Source organism: Sturnus vulgaris, chromosome 9, assembly GCF_052056855.1.
Source record: "Sturnus vulgaris isolate bStuVul1 chromosome 9, bStuVul1.hap1, whole genome shotgun sequence".
NCBI lineage: Eukaryota > Metazoa > Chordata > Aves > Passeriformes > Sturnidae > Sturnus > Sturnus vulgaris.
In genome coordinates, this window is record NC_142251.1 from 17536907 (window position 1) to 17560405 (window position 23499).

Sequence of the window (23499 nt, forward strand, 5' to 3'; positions counted from 1 at the left end):
GCAGCACTGGAGCAGGCACACGGTGAACAGGGAAGAAAATTGGAAAAAAACTGCTGCTTTTAAGGGGGTAGTGTATTGAGTTCATTTTAGGCCTGGACACTGGATGCAACAAGGGCCAGAGTGGGATCAAGGATAGAATCTTGGCAAAGGTGGCTTGTGGGGTCAGGGATATGACAGGATAAGGAAAAAACCAAATTAATTCAGTTGTTTCTCAGTTATTACTCTTGTATTTATACATTAGGACATTCATAATTTAGAGTTAATTATGGTGATTGAGAATCTTAAACCATCCAGCAATCCAAGTATTCAATAGAATTAAGACAAACTGCTTTTACTCACACATCATCCACAAAACATGGATATGGCATTTGCTGCAGATAAATTCCCAATGGCACTTCAGTGCCTGTTTGTGTCTTTATAATCCCATGCTCAATCATGTCCTGGAGATATGCAAAGCCTCCCCAGATATATCGTAAATCATCCACAGGATCAGCTCTTGGACCAGGATCCCAGTACCTCAAAAGAAAATTCACATGGAAACCAGCTGGATAAGCACTGACTTTAGGGAAAGGTTGTGGGGCAAGTAAGTAAGTAAATAATGAGTAAATAAATAAAATAATCTTAGCAACTGAAATTGTAGGGACACTGCCTAGAGTTGTCTTTTCTAGACTTTGGTCTATCAGACCATATTGCTTAAGAAAGTGGAAGGCTCTTCTTTTTCCTTTCATTTTCTCTGCACTGACTTGGAATAGCAATTTTGGCCAAAAATGTGCATAAATTAGTCATGTAGCAGAGTAATTGTTCTAGAATAGAAATAACTGTATTTGGAATATGGTATCCTTGGAGATTAAACTGGAACAACTGGATTGCAATTACCAGACACCATTATATTCTTCTGTAGACAATCTTGAGAAATTATATCCCTTTAAGTGAGTCTATTTGGTGGGGACTTGAGGAGGAACAGCAGAGAAGTTCTGCTGTCCAGGTGGAGGAGAGCTGAGTCACAACCCATGGAGGACTTCCTTGTCTGTCTTTCCCAATGGTGGGGCCATCCAAACACTGAAGTAGGTTAACTGAACAGATTGTGAGCAGAGTCATCCTTTTGCCTTGTATTCCTCCACCTACCCACTGCTTGGCTTGTCACAAGAGTGATACCATTCATGTTGGTACCTGGTACTATCCATCCTGAGCTGGATTCTGTGCTGCACTACAGAGTAACCATTAACAAATAAAGTTGGATTTCACATATGTACCCAACACAGGTTCTAACACCCTTATGTGTCTCATATTTATGTTATGGCAGGCAAGAACTGAGAAATAACTATCAGGTGAGTACCTGTCTTTGATTTTGTTTGTTTTCTCCACTGAGTCTATATCCATTCGGATCTTGTACGTCACGTGTGGTGGGAGATTGTTGGTTGTAGGTTCTAAGTCTGGAAAAACCACAGCAGCCCATAATTTATTTTCCTCCAGCAGGTAAAGGGCTTGAGGAGTCAGTTGAGTTTCATCAAGATAACCTTCAAATTTATCCAAGGTCAAACACTACAAATAATTACAAAGAGAAAAATTGCATGGGAATAAAATAGTAAGAGGTATACATTAAAGCAAACATCAGTGGTTAAAAACAGAAAAGGAAAGTAGGTTCATCTGAAACTCTAGTTATTTTCAGCTTTATGATGAAATTATAAAAAGTTGACTCTCTCCTCCCTTCTTCAGCCTAGGAAATGCCTGAGTGAATACTAGAGAGCTAAAGGATGAATGATCTGTAAGAAAAGAACATTGGCTGTGGACTTCAGATGAAAAGCGCTTTGCCAAGTGAAGCGCTGGGAAAAGTCAGAGCATACATTTGAATTTTAATGTCTCTTAGGTATTTCGACATTTATTCCTACATAACACCAGAGAAGTCACTGATTTATTTAGCTGGACACATTGTGAATCCTTGCTGAATTCTGACACACGATTTACCTGCTGACTTAAGTTAACCTATCATTTTTATTGGCTATCTCAAATAACAAAAAAGTCTTCTTTCTTAGTCTTTGTCATTACTACAAACAGTATTCTTATCAGTACATATACAAGACAAAAATTCATCAAAACCTAAGTTCCTTGTGTTCCTCCATTTAAGTCCTACTTAGCAGGCATTGTAAAACAAAGATTGTGAATATTATAAACTCTAGCATTAGTTGTCTGTAAAATAACAGATTTATGTTTGTATATTTAGCTTCTGCCCTTCAGAATTGGCAAAATATTAACAGAGAGTAGAAGTATTTAACCCCTGATGGACTGGAAAGATACTTATTGAATTCCTTTGCTTCATAAAATTCCAACAGGCTAACTTGTTTGATCTTATCTTCTCAATCATTTCTTGCAAGACAATAACTAAAAATCAGTCCACATGAAAGAGCTCATACTGTTATTACATAACTTGTTATTTAGTCTTAAATACTCCTTTACTTAACCTTTCCCTGTGAGAAATCATGCTATGTTTCCTTTAAAATTTGTACTATCATAGCTTAATGGGATCTATATGAAAATATATGCTTAACTCACAACAGTGCTTAAATTGATAAAACTATTTTGTGGCTTTATTCTTCCTGGTATTGTAGGTGTTTTCCTTTTTGATTCAGAAGGTAGAATGTAGAATTTCATATCAGAAAGCAAAATAAGACAGTAAACTTAGCATGCCAGAAGAAAAATAAAATCAGACTGATGGCTCATGTTGTGTTAATTTTTTTGGGATACATTTATCCCACATGGTTTTGACTTGAGTTTAGGAATTCAGTTTAGTTCTTGCAAAAGTGGCAGTGTGTGCATAACAAACCCCTCCTGCAGAACTGTGTCTTGCAGAGTCTGCAGGATTATTTGTGGTTTCTTTATCAGGAGGAATTATTTTCAAGATGCTTATTTCAGCTGCAGAAGAACTCAGACAGTTCTCTAGGGGAATCTGTGAGAATGATACTGGCAAAGTACTGACAGCAACTAAACTTGTCTAGATTTTCACTGCAGAACAGACAGTGCGTGGAGTGGCCTGAGGAGCAGCATAGGCTCTTATCCAGGGGTCCAGTAAAGGAAGGTGCAAGTGTTCAAAACAGCAAACACAAATGCTTATAGATCTTCCCCATGAGTAGAGTGAAACCAAAGCTTGTATAAGAACATAGGCCAAGACAGGAGTGTTGCACACAGTTTGAAAGTGAAAAGACATTTTATATAGTAATCTATAAGCCAAAACCTAGAATTTATTTCTCTTAAGACAAACTGCATTCAAAACAAAGGCTGTATGCTCTTCCTAGGCTCTTCTTTTCCACTGGTGAATTTGAACTCAGTTTGTATCTTCATAAACCTCACTATATCAAAATTAATTTATCAACTGCTTGGGGAAATTTATTTCAAATCTCCTCCCAGTAATTATTTAACAATTTTAAATGGTCCAGTGAAAATGGGAAACCTCAAACCAAAATAATAAGAACAGGTTTGGAAAATAAAAGCAGAGAATAATCAACACAAAGAGGTGACTGCATAGCTCTCACTAACAGTTTAGCTGTTCTGTGGCCTAAGGTAATCAAAGGGAAGAACAGGAAACTCTGGGGGTGGCGAGGAATTCTCAGCTTTATCACACTTTGCAGCAGAGACTTGGAGTCACCAAAGATAGGTGCTGGCAACACACCTGTCCTTATTGCATACTGTGGTGGCAAGGAGCAGGCTATTCCTCAAAGGGAGCTATTTGTTGCCATTGTGTTTGGCACAGTGGGAAAACATTCTCAAGTGCTTACAACTCCGTGTAAAGAGCAGACCTAAAGAATAAGCTCATTACAAAGAGCATTAGGACACAAAGATCTATTAGCAGGTACAGTAAGTGTTCTGATGTTACTGATGTTCCAGCACTGACCTGCTGCATGCAGTACATTTCACTCAGTTTGACAAGAAATAATTCTGCTAACATGATATAAAAAATCATTAAATGAATCAGCAGAGCTTTGTGCAAAGCCTTTATTGTTCCTTCTAGCTGTACTAGCTGTAGGAAAACAGATAAACTTCCAGTTTGTATCTTCTTGTAGGGGACAAATGATCTTTTAGACTTAACTGGATTGAAATTAGAAGTTAGGCTTAGTCTTGTTGCCTGTAACTAGTACCGATTTTCTCTCCAAAATCCTCAGAAGTCACCACTGAAAGCAACATGCTAGAGAAGAGAGGTACAGATAGCAGGAAAGAGACAGACATCAGAAGTGACCACAGAACAAGGGGAAATTCCCTCATTGGATTCAATGGAATTTTGATCAGATGCTTAACAACCTGCAAGGGGCTTACCAAAGAACTGTTAGTTTCTCTGCTCCTGACCTTGCTGAAATTAGTGGCCTGTTGGTTATTGATACTTAAAAAAAATTCCTTTGAGGTTTTGCATTCACTTTCTCCCTCTTAGTATTGAATGCGTTCAAACATTCAACCAACATTTTGAATAAAGCATTTGAAGATCATCAAATTGAACTTTTTTTTAAATAATAAGTATTTATGTACTTGTGGAACTGTATTATTCTAAACACGTGCTTTTAATAATGAGACTTAACTTGAAACAAAGATTTTATGATTTTAACTTTCTTGTCTGTTACCACAGAGCCCAGTACTGCCTAACTGGTTTTAAGATATCCCTGAAGGGGCAGGGTGAGATTTACCTCCAAATACTGACTGAGCAAACGCAGAACTTGGTCTACAGCATTGAAGATGTTCCTCCAGTCAAAGTCCACCATTCCCTTCTCCCGGCTCCTTGAAGATCCATTGTGGAGAAAGTTGATGATGTGTTCTGCAGTGAAGCCTTCTGCACCCAGCTGGCTGTTCAGGAAGTCCCTCACTGTAGGGTGCTTCAGAGAGTCCTGAAGAAACATATCATGACAGCTCTGCCACAATGATTGTCTTTCTTTCCATTTCCATAACTCTTTCAACACATGAACAAGGACAAAAGGGTATGCTAAGGAATCAATTTTACAAATAGGTAATTGCATAACTGGATGTGTGATCTGAAGAATGGATGAAATTTTTCCTTGACTATTTATTGTATTCTTTCCTTATAAGCAAGAGGATAAACATTATAAATGTCTAATACAATATAGAAAAATTAGGAAACCAAATGTTTTTTCTAGTATGAACTGCTTTATAAACTTTAACTACAGACAGTAATTGCAGATGATCAAAGTAAAATTTAATGATGCAGAAATAAGCAATTTCCCAAAATAAATTTCTTTCTGGCCCAGAAAAAGTATGGTCTCATGGCCTTCTTTGCCTACACAGAATTCAAGAAAATTAAGTTGTCTGTTCTTGAAAGACATTTTGGGGAGGCAGGGAAGCAGCAATTGCTGCCTTTATTAAGAAGTCATTAGCCAGATTCCTGACTGCCCAGATCTGAGGTCTTGGCCTTCAAACCAAGCTCAGCAGTCAAAAGCCTTAAAGGACACAGCTTCCTTGCTGCAAAGGCTGTGTTTCTGGCCAAACCTTTCAAATTAATTGTCTTCTCCATTAATAAAAATAAAAGATGGTGAAAGGCTGCTCTTACTGAGGATCTTTGATAAGTTATTACATACACGGATCATATTCATTTGCAGGCTGTTTTGAAAGAAGTACCACAGCTGAGGTCCTACTTCCTCCCAAGCTTTGGTCAACAGCTGGAGACGTTCAAGTTCCTCAAAAGTGGAGTTTGCCTGATGAAAAACCAGCAGAAAAGAGGGTTAGAAATCTAAGGAGATATACAGAATTTATGATCCACCCAGGATTTGGTGACAGGGGAACCCCTAAACTAGACAGCTGTAGTTTTAACTTTTAAATTTAACCAACTTGTTCAAATAGCAGAAATTTTAATAACCATCAAAAAAGAATCTGTAAAATCCGGCCAGAATCAAAGTCACTTAGGATAAAATACTGTGGTATATGTAATGGAAACAATTGCACATTAAGCCTAATTCAATTCCTTTAAATACTCAGATTTTCGGTATCATTATTTAGAATTTTTCCCCTTGACTATTTCTCTCCAGTCAGAACTAAAAAGAAAGATAATGATGTGAATAGATGAATGAATGGAAGGCAGCTGGAAAAGACATATATTCCCACAGCTATGATGTAAAGACCTGAAATGCTGAGCTGCTGTAAATCTGATGTTTTTCTGTGTGAACGCTGAGCAGCAGTTCTGTAGAGTAGTGAATTGCTGGTTATGAAGTGGCCAAAACCTGAATCATCTGCAACCTTGATTTAACTGCTCAGATTAATTTCACCCAATTTCAAGCATTTTGCTGAAGAGTCTAGGCTCCATCCTATTTTAATGAAGTGAAAATTCTTTATGATTTCAAAAGATTAAATAATAAATCATGATGTTGCTATTAGTTTGCAGTATCTCAGTTCTCAATAAGCTTATCCAAGCCTCACAGTTGCCCCATTTAAATACTTAATGGAATAGAGCTGCTCATGTTCCTACTTCCGAAAAATAAATACTACTATGCTTACTAGTGTAAATGTGGAATCATGCCAACAAAAAGCTGCTTGGGCGAGCTGGAAAAACCATACAGCATGGAGCAAGATGGGATGAATCAGTGAAGACCTGTCTCCTGTTTTTTAAACAGTACCAGTCCAGCCTCTGAGGACCATCAGAACAAATGGAGTTTTGAGAAGAAAATCTGATTAGGCTGAGGTAACTGGGCGACTGTTTTTCAAAAGATGTTTCTTGAGATTCAACATTTAGACATATACATTTTTGTATTTCAGAATTTCTTACGTTTTTTATGATTTTCCGTACAGAAGGTGAATCAGGAGCAAAGAGAATTTTTCCCATCAGCAGGGGCTTCACAGCACTCCAGGCTATTTTGGTTAAAGGGTTTGATTCCAAGTTCTGGATCAATGCATTACAAAAGGGTGCTAAAGACAGAAAGAAAGACAGTCTTTATGTAACCCTACTAAAATCCTATCACACATAACATCCTGGAGGGCTTTTTACAGCAGTACAGACAGTTTGAATCTGAATGAGTTAAAGCATATTCTGCAATGCAGAAGTACAATGACTGAATGGATAGAAAAGACTATTAAGTAGATATTGGAATTGTAAAATATGCTATGGAAATTGGAAAAGCAAACATAAATAACCATCTGAAAGTTGCTGTTATTTACATGGTATTTCAAATGGAAGGAAACAACACAGCTCAGAACTCACTGAGCAGTCTGAGCTTTATTTGCTTTACTCCTAATGACTTAGCTCCTTTGTATTGTAGCTGATACTGACACAAAGCTGATCCTGCAGGCTTAGATGTTGAACTCCAGAACAGTTCAGAACTGGATCCTACAATAATTTTAAATTAAACATTTTAATGTAAATATTTTTGTCTTACCCCTGCACTATGAAGTAATTAGTTTACTTGGACAGCATTCAATTAATTTGTTTCCTGGCTGAAGAGATGGAGTACTTTTACAGATCTTTGGAGGTCTCAGACATAAGTAGAGCCAAGTATCAACACAAACAGTGAAAGGCAGGAGTCCCTGTAAGCAAACTGCTCATCTCTACTTTGTAACCATGCAGTCATACCCATCATAGCAGCAGGGACACAGAACTACCAACTATAACATTAGTGGTAGTACAGAAAAAACTGCTGGTGAGCTCAGTGTAGAGAAAAACTAAATAGCAAACAGAAAGGGACATAATGGAAAGACAAAACAACAAGTGGTAAAAAAATTAGTTATTCTTTGCATTATATCCTATTGCAATAGGAGGAAATAAATAGTGAGGAAATAAAAGCAAAAGAAAATGGTAAATTGAAATATTTTCTATGCAATCATAATGGGAGAACGTTAGTACTACTACTACTACTACAAAACAGATGTACTTTTACACAGGAAGATAACAGCCACCATGTATCAAATTGACTATTATTTGAAATGAGAGATTTTTAAATTCCTGTGCCCCAGGCCATCAAACAAGTTAAGAGAAAAAATAAAGTTTAGAAAAATATTTTGAAGAAAAGTAATTCCAGAAGGCCACACTGTCTTTTTCTGAACGTTCTTCAGGGGCATCTTGCTCTTCCTAGTATCAGTAGCATATAATAGGAGATAAAACAGAGGACTGTCTTAATTATGATCATGCCTATATTTATGCCTCCATATTACAAGCAAATGTGTATTTCTGTCAGATGTCAATTCCCAGGTTTCTCTGCTTCCAGCTATGAAGCAAGTATGAAGTAAAATAATTTCACCTGACTCTAATTTCCTGAATCAAATGCTTTAAAATGTTATTTATAAAAGCAACATTCTATGCTAGTACTTGAACATAAGGTGCACCTGTCAAGAGTCTCTTAATGGTTTGGTGGGAAAACTTACTGGTTGTATTATCATAAAGGTAACCAGACTTCTTCCTTGTTGAGTCAATCCCCAGGAAAGCTTTGTAATTGTTATCTTCATACCAGTTGAAGGAAAGCACTCTGGATCCACCTCCTTCTGGGTAGCCACAGAAAAGATCCGACAGGGAATTCACCAAGTGGCCTAAGGATTCTGACCTTCCATCTTGTACAAATGGCTGCAGAACCCTCAAAAGGTCCTGAACACTTGGCTTCCTGGCCAGCTGCAGTAAGACATGACTTGGTTAATTGCAGCCCTCAAAGCAGGTATCTGGTGAGGTCACAGCTGTGCCCAAATGGTAAAGTGTGAATGCAATCAGAACCTCATCTTTTCCTCTCCTCTGCCCTGGTCACAGGCACCATTTTCAGTTCTTGTTCTTTCATATCTTTTCTGAAGAAAAGAATACACTTGAGAATTGCCAATGCTTATGTCCACATTTATTTTGGAATGAGAGAAGAATGAATTTTTAAGGAATCAGCTCTTCCCCAACAAGTCTATTTTCTTTCTGGTAAAGCAGATAACTGGAACATAAAAACAACAAAGGAAAACAAGGACTATGAGCTATGCAGGAAAGTGATGTAATCCACTATTAGACCACTTACCTTTTGCACTGCTTGGGAGACATTAGACAGCACCCTCCCCCATGCCTTCAGGTCAGCACCTGGTGAGTTTCTGTCCAACACAGTGGGAAGCTGTGGACACATAAAAAATAGCGAAAAGCTTCTACATGACAACAGTTATAACGATGAGAAGAAAATCCAAATGGCATCTCTGTAGCTCAAATTCCTTGAATTATTTAGAATAGTATCTTATAAGCCTGTCTTATGGGGCCATAAATACTGTACCCATGTGCAGACATACAGCAGTCTATGTAAATGTTCTTTCTAATACAAAGCTGAAACAGGCCACTTAAAATATATCTTGGGATTTGTTCTACTCATCTAAGCCCACCAAGACAAAAGATGCAAAAATTCTGGAGGAATGCAGGAACTGGCACATTTGACAATCTGCTTCTCAGAGAGGCTATTTTTCCAGTGAGAGATACAGACTCTTGGTAACTTCCAAATTTAGCTAAGGTTTGATACAGAAGCACCCACTAGCCATGGAGATAAATAATTTGTAGAACTTTATATTTCAGAGATTTCCTGATTTTGGACTGTCTGTCAAACCTGAGAGAAACCATTACTTTCCTAAGCTCCTGCAGACTGACCAAACTGCCTTCTCAGTAGAAGCTAACATTTTATCAATGACTTCAAATAAACAGGTGACCATGCTGTGCTGTCACATACCACTTTGATTGCATTACTGCATCCTTCTTTGTCAGCTATCTAAAGAATCACATATGCACTTGGAGCTGGCACTCTCGAGGCTTTCTCAGGCATTTCTTCTGCTATTTCAACAAAACATAAAGCTGGACTTGTAGATAGCTAGACTGTGATATTTATGAGACAAGCCCCCAAAAAGCCTTCCCCAAAAACGCCTATACATCCTGCTGATTGCCTGCCATTGCCTTCAGTCAGTAGGTGGTTAAGAAAGCAGAAGAGAGCTGCACTGTGTAGGTACCCGGCAGGGTGTCACAAAGGCAAGTTTTTAATGGAAAGCTCATGTTAGCATGTTCTGATATGTCACTTGACATTCAGACAGGAAGAAAACATGCAGGGCTTCAAAATATACTTTTCCTTGTCCCCTAAGAGGAACCAGTCTGTGCAAAGATTATACAGGGTTCTTGGAGCACCTGCCTTAACCTGGTCACTTCAAAACTCTGAGGAACAGGATTTGTAAACTTATAAAAAAGCTGGGTAGTACATTGTGAATATTCACATGAAGTCCTCAAATACTGAAAATCTATCTTAGAAATAGTGTAGTATTAATTCTCTGCCACTTCCAGCAGGCATAAGATATATGAAAACATAAGACAATATATTTTTAGGAGTGGAAAAGAGTGGCTCTCAGAAGCTGACCACAAATCCTTGTCAGGGTTGCTTAAATCACATGGGCACAATTACTGACTATCAATGCTACAATAATCAAACTGTGTTTTGCTGGTGTGTCAATACAGCTCCTGGCATCCTCTGTTCCCAGTTCTGGGAAACTCAGAGCCAAACAAAATCCATATTAAATTAATCATAGTGCTACACTGCTGTGGCAGAAGAGTCCAATCAATACTTCCTATGCAACTAGAGGAGTTTTTTGTATATCCTGCCTGCTCGTATAAAGGAAACTGACAAAGTGATGGTTTCATGACATTACATTACAAGGTGAAAAATAGCAAATTAAATTCAGTGTTGAAAAGTGCAAAGCATGATCATAGGGAAAACAAACATGAAAGATATATACACAGTCATGGACACTTAAGTTTGCTATCATGAGGAAAGAGACCTTTGGAGCTTTTATTAATAGTTCTCTGAAAGCACCACCCCAGTATGCAGAATACAAATGAAATATTAGAAAAATATGTCAATTTATATGAATTCATTCAGTATAATTAGTATTTTATTATATATTTTAAAGTAATAGTATTAACCTATGTTTATACATATATATAAAGTGGCATAATATCTCCATACTAAACCAAGGCTGCAGAAGTGGTTAATTTATAGCAAGGTCACAGTAGAAACAGGAACAATAAGAAGGGCAAAGAAAATGAAGAGAGGTAAGGAAAAGCTTCTATAGAAAGAGTGATGAAAGCCAGTACAACTTCCTAGTTTGGTTGGTTTGGGTTTCTTTCAAATGGCTCACAGGGCTATGCCAACTCAAGCTGCATCATGACTTTGACTGCAGCATAAAATTCTGTCATACTGGACGGAGCAAAGACAGAATGGGCTGTGATTAATTGTGTTAATACTTACCAGCTGAAATAGCTTAAAGAAATCAACATTTGCATACAAGGCATCTTCTACTCTTTGAAGACTGTCCTGGGACAGGGCACACATGGCCTTGTGTACAGAGGGGAGACCTCTTCGGCTGCTGAAGATTATAAAGCGGTCCAGGAGCATCTCACTGCAAGCAATGTCCTTCAGAGTCAAGTTAGGGACACCATAGGCAAACTGCAACCAAAAACAGTATTTCACTTACTATTATGAAACTTGCATACTGCTCAGGAACAATTTAAAACTTATTGAAAGTGGACAGTTTGATCTCAGCCCCTGCTAATATTTTAATGAATGGCAGGGAGATGTGGTCAAATGAAGCATCAACCCTTGAATCACCTTCACTTGATGTTGTACTAGATCACCTTGCCTTCAGACATATTTTTCCTCTTCTCATTAGCAAGTTTTCCTTTAATTGCAAAAGTCCCTGTGAGTCATCTTCCCTTCCTCACTGTCATCTAAGCACACCTGAAGCCATGCCACCTATGCCTGTGGCTAAGGAGAGATAGTTGCAGCTTGTTTGAAACTATTTTCCCAGGACCAAATGATGGTACTACATCACTCTACCTTTTGTGATCAGGTTAGTTATATTTTTGCTGTTACTTACTCTAAGGAAAAAAAAAAAAAGGGCCTATACTAAGTCAGATACTGGTGCACATTTATTTCTTGTCTAAGCAAATTAAGAAATTCATCATTATCAAAATTTTATAATGTGCAGAACTCCCACAGTTAGCAGCCAAGACTTGTTTGGTGGCGCCTGTAAAGAGAATATTTTTTAAAACCAGAGGAATGAGAAAAAAATTAATTTAATTGCTTTGGAGAGCGGATTCAAAGTTGACTGAGGAGTTACTCATTAAGAGCTTCATCTGTCAGAAGCCGTTAACCAAAATGCAAGTGTGGCTCTGGAAAGTCAGCATCCAGAACACGAAAAGCAGAGAGGTCTAAAATAACATTATATTTTATCTGCCATGACTGCCCTGAGTTTCAGCTTATGGAACAGCAGTTGACAAAAAATGAAAGGCCTCTGAATTACATACAGATTATATTTTGGAATTATGATGCAAAAAAGGGATGTGAATTTCTAGAAGTATCTGAGAGGCCCTATCATCACTACAGCTGTACTGATATAAAGGCATTGTTAACACAAGTTAGACAGTGTGGAGAGAGGCAGAATGCAAAAGAAGGAATTCAACTGACAGATCCAGTTTATCTTGCAAAAAACCTCCAAACCCACACAGCCCTGCCCTCCCTCAAATTGGAACATTTGAATTGGAATTAAGTTAGTTTATGTCAGTGAAATAATTTGCATATTTGCTCGGTCACTTGTGTCCTGGGGATGTGTGTGGTAAGAACAGCATTTTTCAGCCATACACGCCTCATTTGGCATGGTCCTCCTCAGGCAGCTTCAACTGCAATGAACTGGGCTGCATGGGGAGGCAGCCTGGGAACCCTGATTTGACTTGTGAAATGAGGAAACAGTGACATTAACATCACTGAGAAGGCTCAACCCAGAAAAAACAAAAGAGTTGTTATTTACAAACTGTAACTGCATTTCAATAATGTTCATGAACAGATGGGATTAGAAAAACATCAAACCTCCGCCCTTCCAATTTTTCCGGTAGGCTATGCTGCTGCCAATCTTTCCTGAACTTCTTATTGTGTTTTAACATCAGTTTCTTATCTTTATCTTAGAATGACTCAAAAAAGAAGGCTCTCAGAGGGAAACTTCAATCCTTCTTTTTTAAAAAAAATCAGTGTGTCACTGTTTAGCCAAAGCTGGCAAGAATGAAGTCCAAATTATTTTTTCAGCTAGTTGGCTGTTTGATCAGGTTTAGCTTTCAGCTCTGTGTGTCATTTCCTGACTCCCAGGCGGCCCAGACCTAGATCTCTAGCCAGCTGTTGGCAACAGTCAGGCTTCTGTAAACAAGTTGCTTTCAGGTTGATCAGCTCTGTGCCAGCAGCAGCAGGGGGAAGGGGTATACAGAAATACGCAGGCTAACAGAGGGCAGAGCAGCAGGAAGAACTGGAGATGAGCTATCACAGTTGAGGATTAAGATAACCATAGATCTAGGGTCAAGTCATGACTCTAAAACTTCCACCTCAACCATGCCTAAGTCCAACCCAAGCAACTTGCTTATCAAGAAGGGCTACTGGAATGAAGCAAATTATCTCCCACAGAAAATGCAGTGTTCAATTCCTACTGAAAACAATTCTCTTGTTGTGTCTTTAAAATTATGAGATTGGTTTTTCTGCATCATTTTCACCTGAAAGAAGTATTCACAGCACTTTCTTTCCTCAGAGTTGTACATCAGCTCTGGTGAGATGATCTTGTATCCCTGTAATTACTGCTAACAAGGAAATTGCATAGAGGGCAGGAAAAGTGTTATTTAATACCAGATCTCATCGAGCTTCCAATGTTCAATTTTTTAAATATCCAGCATAAAGAGAACTACATCTCTTTCTACATCAGCACAGAAAATACAGCAGAAAGATACCACATTTCAGGAGGTTTCAATCATTTTTTTTGGTGATGTTGAAAACTTCAGTCCTACATACATTGGCAAGCAGAATTTTTAGTAGTAGATGAAAGAATGCCACTGGGGAGCTAATAAAGTCTAACACAGCAGCACTCAGTTCTCCTGACACAGCAGACCTCTGGTGTAGAAAAGGTTAGGGATGAATAGGGAAAGAGAAACTCGGCAGGATATCTGTATATATTCTCCTTGTCACAAGCAGCAAGGAAGCAAATTTCAACATCTCAGCTGACATGGAAGTGTGAAAATACATAGGATGTATCAATTGACACTGGCTTTGGTATGATCTTGTAGTTTTGCTTCATGATAAAGTGAGGAGACGGGAGGGCTTCCCCAGGTACCAATCAAGAATACAGCAGATAAGTGATTTGGCTACTGGTCACACCAGCTGGAATTTGTGAGGCACAAAAGGAACTGCATGAAAGGTCATGAGTGCCCTCCTCTCTTTCTGCCCACACATAGTTTTTGTATTTGCATTTGATGTGGCAGTGCAACAGAGGAATTGTGTCTTTCAGCCTCAATCATCCACCTGCTTCCACCCACACTAATGCAGTGTAGAAATTGTTCCAGAATTCCAATTCAGCAACATTCATTCATTAATATAGCATTTGTCACAGAGCTCCCAGCCACCATGCAGAAGCAGAGGCAGCCTGGATTTGGTCAAACATAGTTCCCTGCTTAGCTGCTTCAGGGGGGATTTGACCTGCACTTTTCACTCTGAATTTTCTGAGTAGATCTATTACTCAATCAGAATCTAAGAAAGTGGGCCTGCTTCTCCACTTCCACCTATTCATGTAAGACAATACTAAAAAGCCACCATGCTGACATTAGGGCAGAGAATTTAAATTATAAACTAAGAACCTCCAATAGTTCTTCTCTCATCAGGACTATTATCTCAAAAGGATGCACAGCTTCATTATGCTTTTGAGTCAAGTCTTCAGCCATGGGGATTGATGCAGTACTTGCCAGTACTGTTTCTTGATGCTCATTATTTGAGTGCAACAACAGAATTTCGCTGTTAATTTAAAATTTATTAATATTGAATTCAAAATATTTTTTTCAAGACAGACCAAACATCTCTTCCTCTAGATTCACAAAAAACAAAGAGAGAAATAGTACAAATGACCCATAAGGCAGCAGTTATTCTGGGCCCAAGGCCTTCACTGAGGCTACTTTGCACATACAACTAGGAGATTCTTTCCTCACAGATAACTTGGTAACTGTTAAACTCAACCCACCTGTTCAGGGCGCACTTGAGCATTAATAAGTTGGTAAACAACAAAATCTGTGAGGCCAACATTTTCTAGCAAGAAGGAAGTGAGGGTCTCCCCATCTTTCAAAATGTCTAGAATTCGTATTCCTCTTCCTGCATGAAAAAGGAATGCACAGATCAGTGAGATACCAAACAAAGGAAGTTAAAGAACAACTCACATCCTGGCTTAAACCTGCAAAAATAATGTGCTTTGGCTCTTATATCTAGTCGTGACTAACTGGGGCTAAAATTATTTTTGCAATCCAAAATCATTTTAATCCTTTGTTGGGAAATGATAATCAGAAAATGCTGAGTGTTCTGGCTCTGCATATTTGATGTCTCAAAGATGTTTCAGACTAGGACTACAGCAATGGACACACTGAAAGCAGCCCCAACAGCGTTTGAAAGTGTCTGATTTTTTTCTGATGTAATGCTTTATTTTAAATGTTCAGATTCAAGTATGCTACTGTTCTTAGTGTCCTTTCTTCTGAGCCTTGTGCAAATAACTTTAAACTTACATTAATTTATCACTTGCTCTCAATCAATTTTAGTTAGTTAACCTTATTCTCTAGCATTGCAAAAATGACCCTTGAAAATCTTCCATGAGAAAAAACTCAGTTTCTTTGGAGAAGCATAAACTGTAGCTTATGCTTTATATTAAACTAGATTAACAACTACTCCTCAGGCAAACCAGCGAGACCACCCACTGTCAAATTAGACACATGTAAAAAGCCACTAAATTTCCCTGATACTGTCTGTAACAGTACTCAAAATACTGCTGCTCCTAAAGTCAAATAGTTCCAATCTTTTAAAACTTGTCTGTTACAGATCTTATCAGTGAGAACTCTGCCTCGACATGGTGCAAGAGAAAAGCTTGGAAACTTAACGTTGCTCATGTTCATCGAATATTTAATATAATTTTATTAAATGATACCTTTATTAAAGGTACCTCGCACAGCATCCACAGATTTTGGTAAAGAATGCTTGAATAGCTCTAATTGTTCTAGTCTTTAGAACAGAAACTGGCAGGAGCCATGTGTATCCTACTGACATAGAGAATATAGCTTTAGACATTTCTAATAAACATGCACTCCATTCTGTGAGCTGAGTCTTATCAGAGTTTGCCAACTAACTTCCACAATTCCATCTGCACTAAGCATATTCTGGCCTGAGGCTATGGGGCTTGAGAACTTCTTCAATTGTTTCTCCTCATATTTATTCAAGCAGTAAACACTGAAAACAATAGCAGGGGTCTGTGCCTCATATTCTAACTGATGCCTTTCCTGGCATCCAGGCAGTGTGGAGGAAAAAGCACACCACAACAACACATCTCATCAAAAATGTCAGAGCAAAGGGAGACTGGGACAAGGAAGGAGGGCTCAGAAGGTAGGTCTGACTTCAGGAATCAGTAGAAGGGGCAGTCACAACTCTGATATTTGCAGATTTTTCCTTGCTCAACTTGGCAGCTATTTTATTAAGATGTTACTTAAAAGCAATAGTAGTAAGCTGTAAACACAGACTAATAAATAGCCAATCTTTCAGTAACTTTTTCTGTGTGAAGAAAGATGGTAATTCATATTTTATTAGTTAAGCTTTAGAACTGATTTTTTTTACTATGTTTTATATAATAGGAAATTCCAAACTTTTTTTTTAAGTAAAACACATTTAAAATGCCCACAGATTCTGAAGAAGCATTAACATTATATGTCACAGGACTGGTGGAAATGTTCTCTACAGTTCATTAATAAAGTTGATATGGGATGCAAAGGCATCTTCCACAACCATGGGGTGTGGTCCCTTAGCAATACATAGCAAGCCCATGGCATGACACGCTTTTCCTCACCTCTGAATAGTCAGGTTTGATTTCTATGGCAGGGCACAAACAACAGCTCAGTTTATACTTGAGTTCTTGTTTATGTTCTGGGGCATTTGGCTGTCTCACTGTTATTCACAAGGAGATACTCCCTTTTTTACTTCTAGTTATTAACCTCTGATAGGATAGTGTTCCATGTGTATCAGATGGTTTATGCACATCCTATTAAAAATATATGGAGAGTGACTAATTTTAAAAAGAATGCTATTCCTGTGACAAAGTATTTGAGAATGGGACAGATCAATTTACAAACCCTGACCATTTTTATACCTTTAGTTTTAGGAGTACCCGTTCAAATTCTGTACTTCAAATCCAAAATATTTACAATTATAACATTCCCTATTTCTCCCAGAACTGTGTTTTGAGTTTGGCAAGTTGCTTTAAATAAAAGTTAATGCAATGAATTTGTGATTTGCAAATCTGTTTGTAAATGTTCAATGTTTCTCTTTTTAAACGCATTATGAACATTCTTCATGTTTCAAACCTGTTTTAGCTAAGATTGTGACATAGTACCTCTAAGCACTTCTCTGGGTTATGCTCCTGACATATATTCAAACATCTTCTTAATTTTCCATTCCTCTGCATCTTCCAGTGACACTTTCTCACTGCTTCTGCTTTTACTGTAATAATAATTAATGACATTTCTTCAGCCACGTTTTACTTTGTGTAGTGAGATATCCACGTTTTTTGAGTTTTGTCTACTGTTATTTAAGGAAGATGGTTGTAGAATGGAGCTGCCTGCCTCCCTCCCTTAAATGACAGGTGTTTGTCACTGAACAGATTTTAACTTACCCTAACAATAAGCAGAGTAACAGCTGCATGTGAAATATATTACAATGTTGCCAGTCTCCAAAGCAACTACTATCCAGCTCTCAAAAGGAAAAATTAAATAGTCTAAAGGATGCAGACACAACAATTACCTGCAATTCTTTCAGGATTAGTTCTCATTGTTTCCATAAATTGAGTCATAATGATCAGTTCTTCCCAGATTCTTCCAAGGTCACGGACTTCAGGGGCTTCCAGTAAAAGCTCCTGAGCATCTTTATATACCCTTGCAAGGCTGAAAGGAGAAATAACAAAGAAACAATAATTTAAGAATGATGGCTCTTGAGAACCTTTCAAGTAAAAAACCAAACAAACGAAAACACCTAAAAAAAAATAAAGAAAGGAAAAGAAAAAGTAAAGTTGACTCTCTCTGTGCTAGGGATGAGGGAAAAAATGTTGTTTTGTCCTCAGTTTCACATAGTCTGGGGTTCAGTTAGATTTGAAAGTCCACAGAAGTTTTAAGAGGACTACTGGTGTTGCAGAAGGTTGGCCACTACACATTTTTTCATTAGCCATGCTGGTCTTTCTGGGGACACAGGACCTTCCCTAGACAACTTGTATCTCACAGTTATAGTGCAAATCTAGTTCTAGCCCAGGCCCAGTTCCAGCAGTTGAATGGGGGTCTCTGGGCATATGCTTAGCCTAGCAAGTGACATGGAATCATTCACAAACAGAAACATCCTTCCCCTCACACATCAGTCCCCTCCATTTTGTTAGATCTCCTCAGAATACTTCTTCTAGGAGGAGCAGGAAAACACAAGTAAAAAATAATCACAGGCAGCTGTTCAACTACTGCTTCTGGGTTAGAATATGCAGATCAAGCAAGGATGCAACCAGATGAACAAGCATAAAAAATTCTTACTATCAGGTAAGGCCATTACACTTCTTTAACAGTATTATGTTTTTCCATGCATGCAATAGTGTATCTCAGTCCACATGACTCATTTTAGCTTACAGGAAATAACAAACAGGAAGGACCAAATTCTTTCAGAAAACATAATGCTTTTACTTCTGCTGTAGTGCACTGAATTTACTGACAAAGTGACAGTTTGCTCTCTAACAAGCAACCTAGAAAAGCTAAAATGTACAGAACCCTCTAGCTTCACTGTATGTTTGACTGTACCCCACCAAAAATGTTCAGCTGGCTATTTTAATTCCTGTTCACTAGGAGCAAAAGGTCAAATGTTAAGTCCATGTTACAGACTTTCAAATGACAGGGGCTTCAGTGGCCTTCACATCATTAGCTCATGAATTTTAATCACTGGATGCTCCAAAGTGGATTTTGCATCAGGGAGATTTGGAGTATTTTTTATATTTAGGCTGACAGGGGTTTTGTCACTCTAAGGGTCCTTGTCTGCTCTACTTTCTTTCATGACTCAGCTGTAACAAACAATGCAATAAAACACTCCCACAGCCCTTTTCCAGTAATAGTTTGAAAATCTCCTATCCTCCTATTTTGCAAACAAGCTTAGTATCTGCAGGTTATGTGCTGATGAAAGTCTCACAACGATATAGCCATAGCAGGTGCTACATAAGAAGTGGCAGTGCAGGTTATTTGCTGCCACTTCACCAGAGCTCTCATTCAGAAGGGACAACTCTAGTGATGAGAAAAGAAAGCTTAGGGATTCCATGCTCTTTTATCAAAAAAGTTTGTCCCAAGGCATTCAGTAAGCAGGTTCTTACCGATCTTATTAAGTGAACATGTGTTCCCTAGAGACTTGCACTGAAGTCTCTCTCTAAAAGGCCCAAACCTACCATCGGGAGCTCTGTTTCAACTTTGCTGACCACTGTTAGCATGAAACCAAAGTGCTAGAACTGAAAATTTTTGTCTTCCACTGTTTGCACACTGGTATATTATTATCTTCCCTTTTCATTCACACCACAGAACAATTCTTTAAGATATTCCTTGGTATGGTGAGAGACCTTTCCAAGCAAGGTGAGGATACTCCAGCCTTTCTCCCTGTATCATTCATGCCCACGAACACCCAACAGGCGTCCAGTGCACCTGCTATTAGCAGTTCCCTAGCAGGCCTGTATTGCTGCAACCCAGTCTCACACATCCAGCTCTGCTTACATGGAATTTTTGTAGTTGGACACCACACCTGGACTCTCTCCATGGGTTGGGCTGCGGAAACAGGGATTATTCATGTTACAGAAGATGCCATGTAACCATGGCAGTGTTCCTGCTGATGGCATTGCCTTGTTTGGGAAGTGACCTAGAGTATTGAAACACAAAATATAAATTGTTAGGTGTCTTTTCTAATGCAGCCTTTGTGAATATAAACAGCATGATGAGTTGGCTATCTACAAAAGGAATGTGATAGGAATCATATAAGTTTATCTTTTACTGAGAAAGAAAGGGTCACCAAAATAAGCAATATGGCTACTTTCAACAGAAATTAATTCTTATTAATGTGAAGGGATTTTTAAATAGGTAGTGAGGTATCACCTTCTCAGTACCAGAATGACAGAAATCTAAAACGAGATAGCATCTTGAGACCCCGACCAGAAAGCACCTCACAGGAAAACTAGACATTTTTTAATGTCCTCACTGGTAAGTCTTACATGGCATTACATGGCTACAAATAACTAAGCTACTCGAACCGAAGTCTGTTCTTTCACCACTGGACAGTAACAGTCCACAAGCAGGTCCCAATACCTCTGTCTGAGAACACCTGGCCATTACCTATAAGAAGTCAGATCATGATAACATCTTAAACATTCTTACATTCATGTTGGCGATACAGTGGATTAGCTTTCCTCAGCCAGACAAGTGCAAGAAACAATGTCAGAGGCCATATAAGTTCCACTAGAAAACGAAGCTGGAAAAATGGGAAAAAAATAAATTAAAAATCAATTTTACAAATAGACACCATAGAGTCACTTGGTGGCTAAAGAGATGAGACCTCTTCTCACAGCAGAAAAGCCCAGTGCAGCATGAGCTCATGGCTATCCCTTTGCCTGTTTCACCATTTGAAAAGGACACCCAAAAGAGGATTTCATCAGAATGTCATGAAGCATCACCATTAACTGAGTGCTCAGTGGCTTCTCCACCTCTTTTAAAGGAATATCTAAGAATCCTGACTGAGGTAAAAAAAGAGGCAGCAGGTAGTGCATGACTCTACAACAAGGATTAGATAAAAGAGACAAAAGGATTTTAAACCCACACTTTGACATAGCTCATTAGCAGGCTGTCTGTACACTGTGCTTACCCAAAGGTAAAAGACTTCAGTATAAGCTTCACATACTTTGACCTTTACTTTTACTTTTTGTCATCATTCATTTCAATGTTATTAATTTCCTAATACCTGTAGAAATGTATGCATTAAGTTCAAACACCTTATTCAATAACAGAAAAGACCCCATCAAAAGCCACTTTATTGCCCAGACCTTTCAATACACTTAGAACAGTCACCAACTCCTGTGTCACGTCAGAAAATCAAGGGCACTGCTTTACCACAGAGAACATCCTGCCTGGTTTTGTCTGTTTCCTCCACTCCTGTGTTTCAGTTTGTTTTACTGCCTCTGTGTGTTTTGGCAGAGCTTTGAAACTACAATCCTTTGATCTGTAACACAGGCCTTGTGCTCTGAGGAACAGCAATGAGATTTTTGTGTCCAGACACATGGCACTTTTTTGCTCCCCCCTGGAAGAGCCAGGACAAAATATCTTCAGAACCAGGGTTGTAGCACATGCACAGGGAAAACTCTTTGTTTCTTTACCTTTGCTCCCTCCTTCCCAACCAGGTACCAATATGTAATAATAATGCACATAGAAGCAGGGCCAAAGACAAGATGGGTTACACGTGAATGTTGTTTTGGGCAAAAGGCACTCCACAGGATAATTAAGAACAGGTTTTTTTGAGCTGCCCTATTTTTCCACTATAATTTTGTCTAATAGCTTTAGTTAAGCACAACATATTCTTACAGCAAAAGGGTAGAAAATTTTACACCAGGCAACAATTTGCTATTTCATATTTTTCCTCCTAAGGGTTTCTTTTTAAAACAGAACAATAACAAAAAACCCACCCACCACCATCTAGGGAAGTTATGTATGTCTGATCTTTCTAAAAGCAGACAAAATCTTTCCAGCAGCAAAGGGCAAATTACACAATTATTAGAGAAGGAAACCTGACAGCTGTTGGGCACAGCTCAGAATACAGTGTTACAGACCCTTCCCAGCAGGGTCCACAAGGTCTGATCAAGATCCATTGACACCCATTTGGTAAATCATTTGGGACAAGCACTAAACACCCATAAACTCAGAGGGGCAAGAACTGGCAGGATTCCTTGGCTCACGGCGTAGAGTTAATCTTTGTTAATGTTCAGATGTTGATTCTTTCTTCATGCCAGCAAATACAAAATCCTCAGACTTGAATTTGGTAGCTCCTTTCTCTCTGAGTTAACTAGTTTGGAAAAGATTGAAGTCTGAAGCCCGAGGCAAGCTTTCTTTCAACCTGGTACACAATAAATTGTGTGTTAAGGACAGACCAATGCTGTCAGACCTCTGATCCTTTCCTATAGACCTTATCCAGAGGACACAAAGGTGTCTCAGAATTCACTAGAAGTATCAAAAAGCTGCCTATAAGCCTGCAGAACCACATGATAAATAGCCAGAAATTCCAGCAATTGCACAGAGAAATGTACTATCCAGAGACAGATGTAATGGAGTAAGCACAGTGATAAGACCATATAAATGTGAGAAGCTTAAATTGGCTGTGGATCAACTGTTGACTCTGCAACGAAGTCCTGCTGTAAGACGAAATATCATATGATCTAAGAGGATTTTAAAGTACTTAAAATACTTCTGGCTTTTGATTTACTTATGTCATTCAGCCAGACTAAAAAAGACACAATCTGTGTGAACTGTAAGGTCCTAATTAGAAACACATCTAAGAGCAGCCGAGTGTGAAGAGCAAATCTAAAATTAGGAAGCAAACCTTCCTGAGCTGAATGGTGCTTATGATGTTTTCTAGCGACAGATCTTTTTATGTGAAAATACATAAATATTTCTAGCCATAATTCTTCTGGTACACAATATTTTTTGTCAAAGAAAATCCCAACACAGCTATTCTCTGTTTGGTCTGTAAAGAGCTGCTTTGCAAACTGCACCAGGCAAGATGCCAGACAACAGACCCCGACAAAGATCACATGTGATTCTTCGGGGCACTTGAGAGTTTTACATGCTGATAAATGTACCAGTCACTTATTCCAGTGGAGTGCATGGTTCAAACCTGAAATCCAGACACTAATACTTCACCTTTTGTCTTCTCCGAAGGATCCAGTTCTTCCAGAGTAGAAGTCTGACTTGCCTGAAGAAGTTCATTCTTCTGCATCAATACTTCTGGTTAACCTGTGGCAAAGGATGCATTGCCATTTCTCAGCTGACAGCAGAAACAGATCTTAGAGCAAAATAACAGCTTTCTGTTCTTATTTTAAGATTATGTTATCACAGAGATCAGTTCCTTTCATTGTCTGCACCATTTAATTTTGCACTTGATACACTATCATGTATGAAAAATTGTGAGTTTCCTTTGTTTGGAGGCTACTTCCTGTGACACATTTATCAGCACCAAAAAGCAGTAAAGAGGAAAAATATCTCTTTCGAATAAAAAAAGTCATGAACATTGAATCTGGCTATTAACTTGGACTTGCATGTAATGAAGGCAGTTAATTGTTGCATCATTTATCACATAAATCTGTAGTTTTAAACTAACTTTTTTTCCAAGAAAAGATGGATTTACTACTAGACATTAAGTTATATAAAACCATTTAGTTATTATGATGCAA

At 38.4% G+C, this 23499-nt stretch overlaps 1 protein-coding gene across 2 annotated transcripts in view; it reads right to left on the bottom strand.

Annotated features, from left to right (window-relative positions):
* The window catches only part of ABCA4 (ATP binding cassette subfamily A member 4), a 63279-nt gene extending 40244 nt beyond the window's left edge, over window positions 1–23035 (bottom strand). For both annotated transcript variants that reach the window (XM_088169985.1, XM_088169986.1), the window contains exons 1-13: window positions 22970–23035; window positions 20441–20534; window positions 19787–19928; window positions 17808–17947; window positions 15001–15128; window positions 11208–11405; window positions 8961–9050; window positions 8341–8581; window positions 6752–6891; window positions 5571–5687; window positions 4668–4865; window positions 1337–1542; window positions 340–516 (exon numbers count right to left, since the gene is read on the bottom strand). In XM_088169985.1, coding sequence (XP_088026111.1) covers window positions 340–516; window positions 1337–1542; window positions 4668–4865; window positions 5571–5687; window positions 6752–6891; window positions 8341–8581; window positions 8961–9050; window positions 11208–11405; window positions 15001–15128; window positions 17808–17947; window positions 19787–19928; window positions 20441–20534; window positions 22970–23035 — 1937 coding nt within the window. The remainder of the gene's footprint in view (window positions 1–339; window positions 517–1336; window positions 1543–4667; window positions 4866–5570; window positions 5688–6751; window positions 6892–8340; window positions 8582–8960; window positions 9051–11207; window positions 11406–15000; window positions 15129–17807; window positions 17948–19786; window positions 19929–20440; window positions 20535–22969) is intronic.
* Between the last annotated feature and the right edge of the window lie 464 nt (window positions 23036–23499).